The 14813-nt window shown below is 31.5% G+C and overlaps 1 protein-coding gene across 2 annotated transcripts; it reads right to left on the bottom strand.

Annotated features, from left to right (window-relative positions):
- Positions 1-11108: 11108 nt before the first annotated feature.
- Positions 11109-14566, bottom strand: LOC130674163 (tropomyosin-2-like). 2 transcript variants are annotated; one of them, XM_057479436.1, is made up of 8 exons: positions 14379-14566; positions 14118-14304; positions 13703-14012; positions 13493-13626; positions 12172-12360; positions 12010-12085; positions 11811-11943; positions 11109-11716 (listed from the first exon to the last, which is right to left on the bottom strand). In XM_057479436.1, the coding sequence occupies exons 3-8, from the start codon at positions 13940-13942 to the stop codon at positions 11634-11636; spliced, it is 855 nt and encodes a 284-aa protein (XP_057335419.1). In that variant the 5' UTR covers positions 13943-14012; positions 14118-14304; positions 14379-14566; the 3' UTR covers positions 11109-11633. The 2 variants fall into 2 exon arrangements, with proteins under 2 accessions (XP_057335419.1, XP_057335415.1); XM_057479432.1 differs by lacking the exon at positions 14118-14304.
- Positions 14567-14813: the final 247 nt, after the last annotated feature.

Here is a 14813-nt window from a genome sequence, read left to right as displayed (position 1 = left end):
GATCTGACACAACTGAATAATCGTTTGTCTAGTACAATATTTGTCGGATTTTAAAAACCAACCGGTACGATCGAACCAGTGACGCAAATCACGTGAATTTGCGATTCCATCTCGTGCCGAGTTAATTTGCGCATAAAACCACTTTTCGGGTGTGTAAAAAGGACGCATTAAATATAAATTAAAATCTTATAAAAATATCTGTTAAGGATAAATAATCCTATAATACAAATTAAATATAAAATTGTAAAAGCTAGAGTGAGTAAGTGACGTTTAGTTAAAACGTTGTAATTTGAAACATCTAAATAAAGACAAAGTTCATCACTCCAACCTTGCGGTTTTCATTCGAGAGTAGTACATAAGGTCTTATCCTATAACCCAGCCGCGCCCACTCAACCCAAATCCTAGGAGGAAGGTCAAGCGAGCTGCAACGTTCTGGAGGGGTAAAACCTGCCGTACTAGAAGAAGTTACATCGAAAGGTAGGTGAGGAACCAATTTTTTTATCCATCATAAAATACTTTTGGCTTAAACAAGAGCACCAGTCTCTTCGGAGACGTTTGGGTTCTTAATATTCGAAAAGATCCACTATAAATAATAAATTATAGGAAGATTAATTCTTCCTCGTTTTCTTTATGGTTGTCCGCACCCTCCAACCCGCTTGTCCGAAATTACTATCACTACCAAAGGGAGAAATCCCGGATAAATAATTAAAAATTAAGCGGTGGACATAACATCCCAAAAAGTTATTGGTGTGAAATTTTATATATTTTTATAATATTTTACAAAAATTTATAAAAGTTTATAAAATTTAAAAAAAAACTCATGAAATTCCATCAGAAACCATGAGATAATTCTATGAAATCAATTTTATCTATCCCGATGAAAAAAGATTTTATACATAAAATTATTTGTGGTAAAGAAATGATCCAATTGCTACAAATAAAGGCTTCAAATATATGTATAGTATCGCCAAATTTTAGGTTATTTGTCACAAATTTAATTTCTTTACCACACATACACTAATGGAAAAAATTAAAGGATCAAAAAAAAATTCTAAATTTTTAGGCGATTTTCAACAGGCTCTAACTTTGAGAGAAATGGTCGTACAAGAAAAGAAAAAAAAGGAAATTGTAGCTCCAAGTATCTACTTTTTGGATTAGAACTTTAAAATTTTTTAGCGTCAGCAGTTTTTGAGTAATCTTAGAAAAACCAACGACAAAAAAATTTTCAAATTTTTTTAATTTTTTTTTTTTGGTCTCCGGGCGTGGAAAAAATTATTTTTGCTTAACCACTATGAGGATCAGATACCTTCATTATTCAGCTTTAATTTCTTTTTTTATGGACCTTGATACGTCCACTTCTCGCCGAGATATCGGTCTTCAAATGGAAAAGGATCCTTTTGTCTTTGATTATCGATATCTCAGAAACCAATGATCGCACAGAAAGTTAATGGTGGGTTTTAAAAACTTGAATAAATTCCCTTCAATGATTAGTCATTGCTTTTTCGAAAAAAAAATTTTTTCCTATCGTCAGATGAATTTAAAAATGCAACAAAAAAAGAGCTTTTTGTGGTTTTTTGGAAAATCAAGCGCTGAAACGAAAATATTGTGGAAATCGATAATGTTGACTGTGCATTTTACAGTTCAATATGTCCACAAAAACCCTGCAGAAAGCCAGATTAATCCAACCAGCCGTTTTTTTGTTTCACGCGATCAAATCTTTAAAAAAATTAAAGGATCACGTTTTTTGCTCTGAAAAGCTCATAATCTTTAACAAGATGAAAACAAACATTTCTTCGGAGCTTTGTCTACAATTTTATTGCAGACAGTGCTTAAATTTCCAAAAGAGAAAAAACTTTTTTTTCGAAACAAAATTTTCAAAAAAAAAAAATTTTTTTTTTAACTAATGACTGAGAGATCAGTAAAATCACGGAATGCAGCAACGTAAACGTGTTAAAAATGATTGGGTGTTGGTTTTGTAAATTACCTTAAGTTATTCCAAAAAAAAATTTTTTTGAAAATTTTGTTTCGAAAAAAAAGTTTTTTCTCTTTTGGAAATTTAAGCACTGTCTGCAATAAAATTGTAGACAAAGCTCCGAAGAAATGTTTGTTTTCATCTTGTTAAAGATTATGAGCTTTTCAGAGCAAAAAACGTGATCCTTTAATTTTTTTAAAGATTTGATCGCGTGAAACAAAAAAACGGCTGGTTGGATTAATCTGGCTTTCTGCAGGGTTTTTGTGGACATATTGAACTGTAAAATGCACAGTCAACATTATCGATTTCCACAATATTTTCGTTTCAGCGCTTGATTTTCCAAAAAACCACAAAAAGCTCTTTTTTTGTTGCATTTTTAAATTCATCTGACGATAGGAAAAAATTTTTTTTTCGAAAAAGCAATGACTAATCATTGAAGGGAATTTATTCAAGTTTTTAAAACCCACCATTAACTTTCTGTGCGATCATTGGTTTCTGAGATATCGATAATCAAAGACAAAAGGATCCTTTTCCATTTGAAGACCGATATCTCGGCGAGAAGTGGACGTATCAAGGTCCATAAAAAAAGAAATTAAAGCTGAATAATGAAGGTATCTGATCCTCATAGTGGTTAAGCAAAAATAATTTTTTCCACGCCCGGAGACCAAAAAAAAAAAATTAAAAAAATTTGAAAATTTTTTTGTCGTTGGTTTTTCTAAGATTACTCAAAAACTGCTGACGCTAAAAAATTTTAAAGTTCTAATCCAAAAAGTAGATACTTGGAGCTACAATTTCCTTTTTTTTCTTTTCTTGTACGACCATTTCTCTCAAAGTTAGAGCCTGTTGAAAATCGCCTAAAAATTTAGAATTTTTTTTTGATCCTTTAATTTTTTCCATTAGTGTATATTAATTACTTACCACAAATAAATTATATATTTCCGTCAAATTATAAAATTATTTAAATCAACTGTCATATTTTGTTGTACCAAATATATTTATTTGTCATTAAGAAATATTTAAAAAAATCGGTCTGTCAGTTGACCCTGCGGGCCAGCCCCAAAACTTCCCGCTGTTTTCGAGCTCGCTGAGCTCGAAAACATTATTGTGAATATATTTTCGAGCTCTTCGAGCTCGCAAATACTTTTGTATGCCATTGTTTTGTAAAAAACCATTTTTTAGCATTTCTTTCTTCCACGATATCTCGCGAACGAATTAACCGATTTTGATGGTTGGGGTGGCAATCGACGCGTTTTATCAAGTTCTAAAGCTGGTCGAATTTTGAAATTGATTTATCCAGCCGTTTTTGAGAAATTTCAAAAAAACCAAGGAAAAAATTTTTTTTGAATTCTTTCGTTAACGGTTTCTCTTGAACGAATGAACCGATTTCGATGGTTGGGGTGGCATTCGACGCGGCTTATAGAGTTTTAGAGCTGATTAGATTTTGGAATCAATCCATCGAGCAAATTGGAAGTTATCCAAATAAAACATTTTTGAAAAAATTTTATTTTTGAAATATCTCTGAACGCACCCTACCGATTAAGTTCAAATTTTTACGGCCTCAAGACATTAACAAGCCGCGTCGAATGACACCTCAACGATCAAAATCGGTTCATCCGTTCAAGAGTTATGAATATTTACATACATACATACATACGTACGTACGTACACACATACATACACTCGGACATCATCGTGAAATTAGTCAGGATAGCTTCCTAGAACCTCAAAACGTCCAAATTTGATAGAAATTCGGTTTTTGCAAATCGGACCGAAACCAATAACTTCCCGAATTTTTGAAAATTTTCAATTTTCTTAGCGGGAAGTTAAAAAAGCCACAAACAAATTGATTTATTTGGGACAAATATTTCTTTTTTTCTGTGTATAATTATATACAATTATTTTTTTTATTTTAGTGTTTTAATTGTAAAACTTCTGTTTTTTACAATGTTTCTACGCTCTCTTTCCTTTCTTACTCTCTTTCATTTTTGCGGCTGTGGCCCGACTTGTGCTCGTACTGTACTGCATCATTACGGTGATGCCCTACTACCTCCCTTGTGCAATGGAGGTGTAGTGGCGTAGGAAAACCACTGAGAAAACCTAGCCAGTACAGTTTCGGTTTGAGTGAAGCTCCAGTGATCGATAAAATTCCTATTTTACCGATCACTGGATCTTCATCCCGCGCCTAACGTTCAGAAACCTCCGTTCGAACTCGACGCGCGGCTAAGCGGTCACCCATCCAAGTAGTAACCATTCTCGATGCTACTTAACATTGGTGATCGCCCGAGCCACGCGCATGCCGAACGGCTGCCTCAGCCGCTCTTGTATAATTATCTACAATTTTATACAATTCTATATAATTATATACAATTCTATATAATTGCGATATATAGAATTGTATATAATTATAGAGAATTGTATACAATTTGTAAAGAATTGTATACAACATCTATACAAATTGTACACAATTGGATCGGGCCATTTTTTCTATCCAATTATATATAGTCTATATATAATTGCATTAAATCTTTTTTCATCGGGTACAATGGTGGTTATGCAATTAACGAAATTATAAAAAGTAATGATGAAAGAATTCAAGTTTTTAACACTAATTTACTTAAGTATAGTCTTTGATTAATTAATTTAGCTGTAGGTATGTAGTTTTCAACGTGCCTTTTTTATTAAATAGTGTGTAAGCACAAGGATCTCAACTTTGTATTGACCCTGTGGAAAAGCTCTCATAAATTCTGATAAGATATGGAATATTTTTTATGAGAATCTATGAGCTTCGAAAATATCTATGAGATTTAAAAAAATTCTCACATGAATTTTTATGAGAATCTATGAGTCAAAGCTTTTGATGTTTTCCTATCATGATGTCCGTACTAGATTTTTAAAAGAATGAGTAAGATTTTTTAATTTATGAGATTTTGTGACTCGAATTCCGCCAACGATTATGAGATTGAATAAGTACTTTCACTTCTATAAGATTGTTACAGTTTATTCTAATGTATTCTCAATAAGAATTGATCAGGCGAATTCCGATGTTATAATACTTACAAAATCTCAATAAGATTATTTTTTTATACGAAATTTTCAGAATTTATAAGTTTTAGTAAGAGTTATCCTAGGAGATAATATCTTATTGAATGTCATAAAATATTTGTCATATTTTATGAGAAAATATTTAACATGTATTTCTTCGAAATTTTATGAGACTGAATCAGGAATCACATGGACAAATGCAGACCTTTTTCTCATAAAAAATTTATGAGAATTAGTAAGAAAATCTATAATCGAATTAACTTGTAAAAACTTAAAAGATTTAATTTTAATTTAAAAGCTATGTGATTTATGAGTTTTTGTAAGTTTTAGTTAGAAGGCTATTACTTATAAAATATTATGAAGTACTTATGAGATTTTATAAATAATTTTCATTCACATAAAATATTAATTTCACCAGATGCATTCAAAAATAATTGCTTAACTTCATTTTTTTAACTTCCCGCTAAGAAAATTGTAAATTTTCAAAAATTCGGGAAGTTATTGGTTTCGGTCCGATTTACGAAAATCGAATTTCCATCAGATGTCGACGTTTTGAGGTCTGAGGGAGCTATTCTGACTAATTTCACGATGATGTCCGAGTGTATGTATGTATGTATGTACGTACGTACGTACGTATGTAAATACCTGTATCTTTTGAACGGATGAACCGATTTTGAACTTTAAGGTGTCATTCGACGCGGATTGACAATATCTTGAAGCCGAGAGAAAATTGAGCTTGATCGGTAGGGCTCGTTCAGAGATATTCCAAAAATAAAGTTTTTTGAAAAATGTTTTTTTTTGATAACTTTTAATGTGCTCGATAGATTGATTCCAAAATGGTCTGGGCTCTAGAGCTTTATAAGCCGCGTCGAATGCCACCTCAACCATCAAAATCGGTTCATTCGTTCAAGAGAAACCGTTGTCGAAAGAATTAAAAAAAAAAAAAATTTTATTTTTCCTGAAATATCACAAAAACGACTCGATAAATCGAATCCAAAATTTGATCAGCTTTAGAACTTGACAAAACGCGTCGATTGCCGCCTCAACCATCAAAATCGGTTAATTCGTTCGCGAGATATCGTGGGAGAAAGAAATGATAAAAAATGGTTTTTTACAAAACAATGGCATACAAAAGTATTTGCGAGCTCGAAGAGCTTGAAAATGTATTCACAATAGTGTTTTCGAGCTCGTTGAGCTCGAAAACAGCGGGAAGTTTTGGGGCTGGCCCGTAGGGTCAACTTATAGACCGATTTTTTTATAAGAATTTACACCAAAAATACTAATATTATCACTTTTTCTTGTACTTTGAATATTTTAACTGTTCGGAGATGAGTGAAAATATAAGTTTTTATGTGATTTTTTACAAACCCAGTAATGTATCTTGCCCCATTTTTTTTTTTGGTGCAAGATACATTATTTTTTTGTAGCAATATTGCATTTTTTTGGTTAAACAGAATAAAATTTCTCGGAACAAGTACTATTCTTTTCACGCAAGTTTTTTTGTATTCTCCGACCAAAATAACAAAAGTTGCTTAAGCCAAGAGAAAAAATTTCTCGGGAGAAAAGATCGATATGGAGAAGGGGAAAGTCACCGGTGCTAGGCAACAGCAGCCGGAGTAGTTCGGTGCTCGCCACGAGATCGCGCCTAGGATTTGTAGTGTCCCTGGTAAGACATTTATTTCAGAAGTGTTATATTCCAAATTTCAATACGATTTTATTCGAGTACTCCTCTGTCATTTGACAGACCAACAAGTACTTGTTTGGGTTGTACTATGGTATATCCCATAATACATCATGACTTTAATATTTAATATTAATGTTTACTTGAGTAATTTTTGATAAATAAATAAACTGACTCAATTTCATAGATTTTTCGTGAATAGATTGCTAAGGATTTTCCGCCTAAATACTCATATAAATATTCTTGAGTATACATAATAAAAACTTTTTGAATTCATGCTAAAAAATTCAATAATTTAGCATATAAACCTTAATCAATACTAAAGAAACTATAACTTAATCAATCTCATAAATTTTTTCGTTACTATATGGAAAATTACTGTACTCACATTGATTAATCCGTATCAAATCTTGTATGATTACTTCAGAAATCGTCTCATACAATCTTATTCATTTCCAAAATCTACTCAATTGTAAACTTTACATTTTTCGAAAACTTATAAATACTTATAATCCCAATATTACAGCTTCTGTTTCTTATATATTCTGATAATTTATATGAGAATTTTAAGAAAAAATTTTTTTCGATGCACCATCTATGAGAAAATATTTGTATCAGAATTTTTGAGGTTTTTCGCGGACAAATATTATTTTATAAGACCTTTTCCACAGGGCGAGTAAATACGTATTAAAGGGTAACCACGATATCAGTTTTCTCATTAAGTATCTGTTGTACGTGCAAATAATGTTTAAAATTTCGCGCCTTGTATATCATAGGTTGAGTTTTCATTGTAAGTATCTTATTAAGCTAGTTTTAAATAAGATACATACATATTTTTGGAACTCTTGAAAACCCATGTACATATATTAGGCTATATTAACTGTAGTCCACAGCATATCGTCTTTATACAACGAATTAAGCAGTCTAATATTGATCCGACAAGTGCCTGATAGTTAGGATCAAAGTTAGAAAATCGTGGTTTCGCCGCCTAAAAAGCGGAAAAAAACAAGTATTTTTAAAAATCTCTAAATTGACATATACCGTTGTTATACATTCAATTTGGCGTTCCGAGCTTGGTTTGACGTGTTTCCGATTGTTACGACCAAAGTTAGAAAATCGTGTTTTCGCCGCCTGAAAAGTCGAAAAATCAAGTATTTTAAAAAATCTCCGAATTGATGTATACGTCTTTATACATTGAAATAAGCGTTCTGAACTTGGTTTGAAGTGTTTCTGATAGTTAGGACCAAAGTTAGAAAATCGTGTTTTCGCCGCCTGAAAAGTCGAAAAAACCAAGTTTTTAAAAACATGTCCGAATTGATGTATATCGCCTTTATACATCGAAATAAGCACTCTGAGCTTTGTCCGACAAGTTTCTGGTAATTAGGACCAAAGTTAGAAAATCGGGTTTTCACCGCCTGAAAAGTCGAAAAATCAAGTATTTTGAAAAATCTCCGAATTGATGTATATCGTCTTTATACATTGAAATAAGCGTTCTGAGCTTGGTCTGACCAATTTCCGACAGTTAGGATGAAAGTTACAAAATCGTGTTTTCGCCGCCTGAAAAGTCCAAAAAACCAAGTTTTTAAAAACTTCTCTGAATCGATGTATGAACCCAAAATGAAGACCCTCGGAATTTTCCAGCGGGGTATTTTGATTCTGACTATTTTTTTTCAATTTTTTAAATTTAAGGGATGATCGCTGTGGGTGTTCTGGACTAGATGACCCCATGTAACTTTTTGAGGGTCTTTGGGAACCCAAAATGAAGCCCCTCAAAAATATCCAGCGGGGTATTTTGATTGCGACTATTTTTTTTTAATTTTTTAAACTTAAGGGATGATCGCAGAAAGTGTTCTGGACCAGATTACCCCGTGTTACTTTCTGAGGGTCTTTGGGAATCTAAAAGCCCCTCGAAAATATCTAGCGGGGTATTTTTATTGGGACGATTTTTTTTAGTTTTTTAGACTTAAGGGATGATCGCAGAGGGTGTTCCGGACCATATTACCCCATGTAACTTTTAGGATCTTTGGGGACCCAAAATGAACCCCCTCAAAAATATCTAGCGGGGTATTTTGATTCCGGCTATTTTTTTTTTAATTTTTAAACTTAAGGGATGATCGCTGAGGGTGTTCTGGACCAGACTACCCCATGTTACGTTTTAAGGGTCCTTGGGAACCTAAAACGTAGCCCCTCAAAAATATCTAGCGGGGTATTTTGATTGTGACTATTTTTTTTTAATTTTTTAAACTTAAGGGATGATCGCAGAGGATGTTTCGGACCAGATTACTCCATGTAACTTCCTGACGATCTTTGATGACCCAAAATGAAGGCCCTAAAAAATATCCAGCGAAGTATTTTGATTGCAACTATTTTTTTTTAATATTTTAAACTCAAGGGATGATCGCAGAGGGCGTTCTGGACTAGTAGACCCTATGTAACTTTTTGAGGATCTTCGGGGACCCAAAATGAAGCCCCTATAAAATATCCATAGGGGTATTTTGACTGCGACTATTTTTTTCGATTCTATTTAAACTTATTCAAAAATTACATTATATATTTTTAAAGATTTGCTTGACTAAATTATTTGTGCTTGGGTAAATAACATTTTACAGTTTAACAGAATTGTTTTACACTTTGGTCACTTTTATCATACATCAGTGGAATTTTTGATAGCTCGGAAAATTCCGAGTCGAAATTTAAAACGTATCTTAAGCGTCTCAGACGTTTAAAACGTATCTTAGGCGTTTAGAACGTATCTCAAGCGTCTCAGACGTTGTAAGCGTGATTAAAACGTTTCAGCTCTGAAACGTAATAAGTGAAATTTTGAGCGCTTAAGTATGGAATAAGCGGGAAGTTGCAGGGATGGCCTTTAGGCTCGACCGTTTTCCTAATTTTTTTCAAGTGGTCCATTATGTTCCATACATCACATTTTGACCCGAAATATCATAAAAACATCATAGAGGTCATAACTTGATGGAAAATGGACAAAAAATTTTTAAATAATACCCAGTACATGACCTTTTTAATTTTTATCGGAATTAAAAAAATATTGAAAAGTTTTAAACACGCTCTTAACGCCTGAGACATCTTCAACGCGCTTTCAACGCCTGAGACGCTTAATTTACGTTTTAAACGCCTGAGACGCTTCAGATACGCTTTGAACGAACGCCTGAGACGTTTGAGATACGTTTTAAACGCATGAGACGCTTGAGATACGTTTTAAACGCATGAGACGCTTGAGATACGTTTTAAATTTCGACTCGGGATTATATAACATATTCGTCGCGTAGTATTTGCGTTTATAAAAATATTACAACATTTATGCAAAATTTTACAGGATTGACTACATTTTTGGTGGATGAGGTAAAAAATACATTTCTTTCATTTTGTATCATTTTATACAATACTTCAAAGTCTGAGGATTCTTTAAAATGGATTGAAAAATTTTATAAAATGTGATAGATAAAGTTTCATGAAATTCCACAAACTTTTATGAAATCATTTATTTAGGGGATATATTAGTTCTAGGGAATATTCACCATAGTTATACCGTCTAAAGACGGTATAGATTCAATACAAATGCAATAAAAACACAGTATAAACCTCGTATGAATGCAGCATAGACGTGGTATAAACACAGTATATATACGATTTAGCCACATTTTAAACTTGGCATACTGCTCGCTTTCAACTTAATATTTATGCAGTTTAAACGAGGTATAAACACAGTACTATCACAGTACAAACATGGTTAATGTAGTTCGTAAATAGGATATTTACAATTCGTGATGATTTACTGTTATAATACGAATACTTTGAAAATACCGTAAAAATGCCGTTCTGTCTAAATTGTGTTGGTGAATATGAATACGATATGTAAATATATCCATTCATTTGCATAAAATATTCCGACAATAACGCTAACTTTGAAGGTAACTTTCTCACGAGCCCTAAAAGACAATATTTTATAAAAAACGTTTAGATATTATATTAAAAGTGATTCATGCTGGATAGGATGTTTCACATGAGGTTTCATAAATATCTGTATCGTTAACATCTCTAAAACTTCATTTGAAAAACCATTCTTTCATTTTGGCTGCTCAATATTATTTAAAAGTATGTTTGATTTTTGTAATTTTTGTTGTTCACGACAAGAGATACGTTGTTTTGAGCTTGATGAACTCTACACCGCCGACGTATTGATGAGTATTTTCAAACTCGAAGAGCACAAAATTTTATTTACAATATGTTTTCGAACTCGAGGAGCTCGAAAACAGCAGGGAGTTTTAGAGCTAGCCTTTAAGACCATTCAAAATGTTTTTTTTTTTCAAGTTCTCATAAATTCAACAATATCAAAAAACCTTACTCTTAAAATGTTAAACAATAAGTAGAGGTACAACAATAAAATGACAAACATTTCTTCTAGTTTCAGTCTGACCATTTATTGACAACACTTAATATAACTCTTTTTCTATACAGTATTGAAAAGAGTTGACATCACGAGAAAAAATAATTAATCACATGTTTATCTTTGACATATCCAACTTGATCAGCAACTCTGAAAATAAAGAAACAAATCCATCGATTCGTCTAAATTTATAAGTAATTTTATAGCTTATATCGATAAAAAATTATTTGTTGATAAGCCTCATGCAAAAGCATTATTGTTGCCGCGATTGCGTGTGAGATAAAACAATATGTTGCATAAACGATTTGCACAAAGTGCACGCTACATATCGGGTTATTTTTAAATAGTTAAAGGCCAGGATTGAAGTATTTCACATTAGATAGCTAGAGTTAGATTGAAGCCAAAGGGCTACGACTAAAATAACATTCAAGCCATTTTTTTAGTTTTAAGCGAATGTAAGTAGCGCATAGTAGAAAAGAACTTTTTTAAAATTTAATTTTAATTATTTTAGTATGAATGCTTTTTTTTTTATCTTAATATCCCGTCATTTCTGCAAATGTTAGATCCATATCATCAAGGATAGCTTTACACTTCTCTTTTTCTTCTCTAAGTTCGTCTAAAAATAATGAAATGTATTAAAGTTGGTAACTGTTATTTTCTTTGCTGGTAAGAACTATAATTTTACTGAACATTGTATCGTGACCACTCACCTTCTTTTCGGTCAACTTCTTTCTGCAAAGCTCTAACGGTTTTTTCGGCATGAATAGCACGCTTTTCTGCTGCTTTGAGGCTTGCTTTTAATTCTTTTACTAGAAGTTTAGAATCAGTCACTCTTTGATTTGCCTGAAATTTCATAATTTACGAGCTTCAATAAATCATTTAATATTATGCAGATTAAATAATAATTACCTTCTTTTCTGCTACCTCTAAAGATTTAAAAATGTTTTGAACAATGAATAATTCATCCTCTCGTTCAATAATTTTTCTGTATCATTAAGAAATCATTATTAAATTAATTCGTAATAGAAAGAAAAGTAATCATTAAAATCATTTCAAGATTTAAATACTAACGCTTCACTGTTCTTTACTCTTTCTTCAGCAGCTTCAAGTTCTTCTTCAACAAGTGATAATTTTTCGGAAATCTCTTCAGATTTAGCATCAGCATCTTCAGCAATTAATCTCACATCTTTTAGTTCTTCTGTGAGTTTCGCCATATGTTCTTGAACAATCCGATTTCGATCTTCCAATACATTACACATCCTACAATAAATGTTAATTTACGTTTTACTTTAAATCAAATGTAAAAACCCGTGAAAATAAATCCTTTTAGAAAATTTTTTAAAGTTTCATAAAGTTTTAGGAAATTATGTAAAATTTGATAATATTCTACATAATTTTACAGCATTTTACGGCATAGAATTTATAGAATTCTATCGGACTTTACAAAACTTTACGGAAATTAATTTCATTCTGTACAATTTCATAAGATTCAATGAAATTTTATTTAATTCCCTGAAATTTAAATCCAGTCATAAAATAAGGATTTTCTAAAATTATGATCACATAATCTTGTAATTCATTTATAATTATTCATATAACTATTCATCGAGTTTTATAAAATTGTATGAACTTTTATGGAACTATATCAAGTTAGATACAATTTTTTCATATCAAGTATATACAACCTCATAACATTTTATTGATTTTTGTAATGTTAAATAAAATTTTATGAATTCTTATAGAAATCCGTAAGTCTGAATTTAATATTTAAAGGGACGATTTAAAAAAAATTGTTTGTTGTTACCGAAGTTCATGAAATTTTACAAAATTTAATGCAGTTTTACAAAATTGTCATGAGTCTTGTGAAATTTCTCAATATTCAAATTGCTAACGGTAATATTTTATATAATTTCATTAAACTTTACCCCACAGAAGTTATAGAGCATAAAGATTTTCATAGTTTTAAAAAATTTACGAAAATCATTTATTCTTTTGCGATCTATAGTTTTGTATAATTTTATTCATTACATGTTAAATACTGATCTATGAAATTAGCAGGTATTTCAAAATTATATAAAATTTCATCAAAATTTATACAACTGTACACAATTTATAATAAAAGTATTAAACTTCATATCTCGCTAAATATTATATTCAATCATCTGCGATAACGTACGCAGTCAGCGCTGGGAATAGCGGCAAGGACATACAATCAAAAAGATCCAGGTTCAAACCCAGCAGTCGGCAGGATTATTTAATAAATAAATAAATATTCAAGGCTTTTTTCGGTATAAAATTTTACGAAATTTTAGCAAGGAAATTTGATAAAATTCCATAAAGTTTTATAACATTCTGTAAGTTATTTTCTGCAGGAATCAATAAATATACTGACCTTTGAGCATCATCAGCAAGTTCAGTAGCACGTATTAATTTCGTAGCTGCAAGAAGACGTAATTCTTCTTTCTTTGTAAGACTTAACTCGATTTCCTGAACTCTCTTTGTCAATGTCGTTCGATCTTGTTCAGCCTATATGTATAATATTAAATGATTAGCAATTCTTTTAAATTCACTTTGCGTGATTGAAAATTTTGAAATATTTTACCTTTGCATATGCTTTTTCACATGTTTCTAAAGCCACTGTCGTTGTTTCAAGGTTAACTTTCGCAACTTCATAATCACGTTCCAGTGTTATCAGCTTCTGCGCGAGAGCTCTGGCTTCATCAAGTAATAAATCCGCGCGAAAATCTTCTTGTTTAACTTTTGTTTCATTAGCTTCAACTTTTTCGTTTGCAGCATCCATTTCCATCTTCAATGCCGCAATTTTTTTCTTGATTGCCTCCATTGTAACACAGTGATTGGTATTTCTTTACCGCAGTTAATATAGAGGAGAATCCTCTTGATAATTGATTAGACTGTAAAAAAAAAAAAAATTTAAGGGGATAAATAATAAATAAATCGATAATTTACAAGATATTTCATTTCCATTTTTTAATTTATAACAAAAGACAAATTTTTACGATTTAAAATACTGTTATTTTGTTCTAACAATCCGTAGGAAAGATGGTGAATGATGATTAGGACGCACTACCGACCCAATTGATATGATAAAAATAAATCATCTAGTATCACTTAATGTATATTTTGATTGGATTAATCATGACAATCCAGAACACTCGATTATCTCCTTTTTAATCTGTGTATTCACTTGAATTTGAGAAATTTATCATAAATTGAATTTCAATTGTCACATTTATTTATTTATATTAAATGACACTCACTTTTATGAAGAAATCAATCCGTGGAGTGAACCCACAACTGAATACCTTCAGATGCTCAGCCAAAATAAAAGTAAACGATGGTGTAGATCTCGAAAACTTCAATCCAATTCGATTCTATAATTGCTTAACAGGCTTTGGCTATCAGCCCGCTTTTTACTTGGCTCTTTGCTGATCAATCCTCATCAGTACTCTGTGTAGCCGAAATGCGATCTCCTTCACCTCCCATTGCTATTTTTAAACGTGAAAGAATTTCGATGCTACAGTATACCGACGTAACTAGCCATTATTATAATAAGGAAAAACAAATCACTAATGTGTGTGATATTAGTTGTGTCTAATTTTTGTCAAGAATGTCAATAGTCATTGTTAAAATTGATTTTCAATATCTGAGTTTGTCTATTATTCAACCTAATACCAGCAAAAATATTTAAATTA

Source organism: Microplitis mediator, chromosome 1, assembly GCF_029852145.1.
Source record: "Microplitis mediator isolate UGA2020A chromosome 1, iyMicMedi2.1, whole genome shotgun sequence".
NCBI classification, from domain to species: Eukaryota; Metazoa; Arthropoda; class Insecta; order Hymenoptera; family Braconidae; genus Microplitis; species Microplitis mediator.
This window is presented reverse-complemented; position numbering and strand designations above follow the sequence as displayed.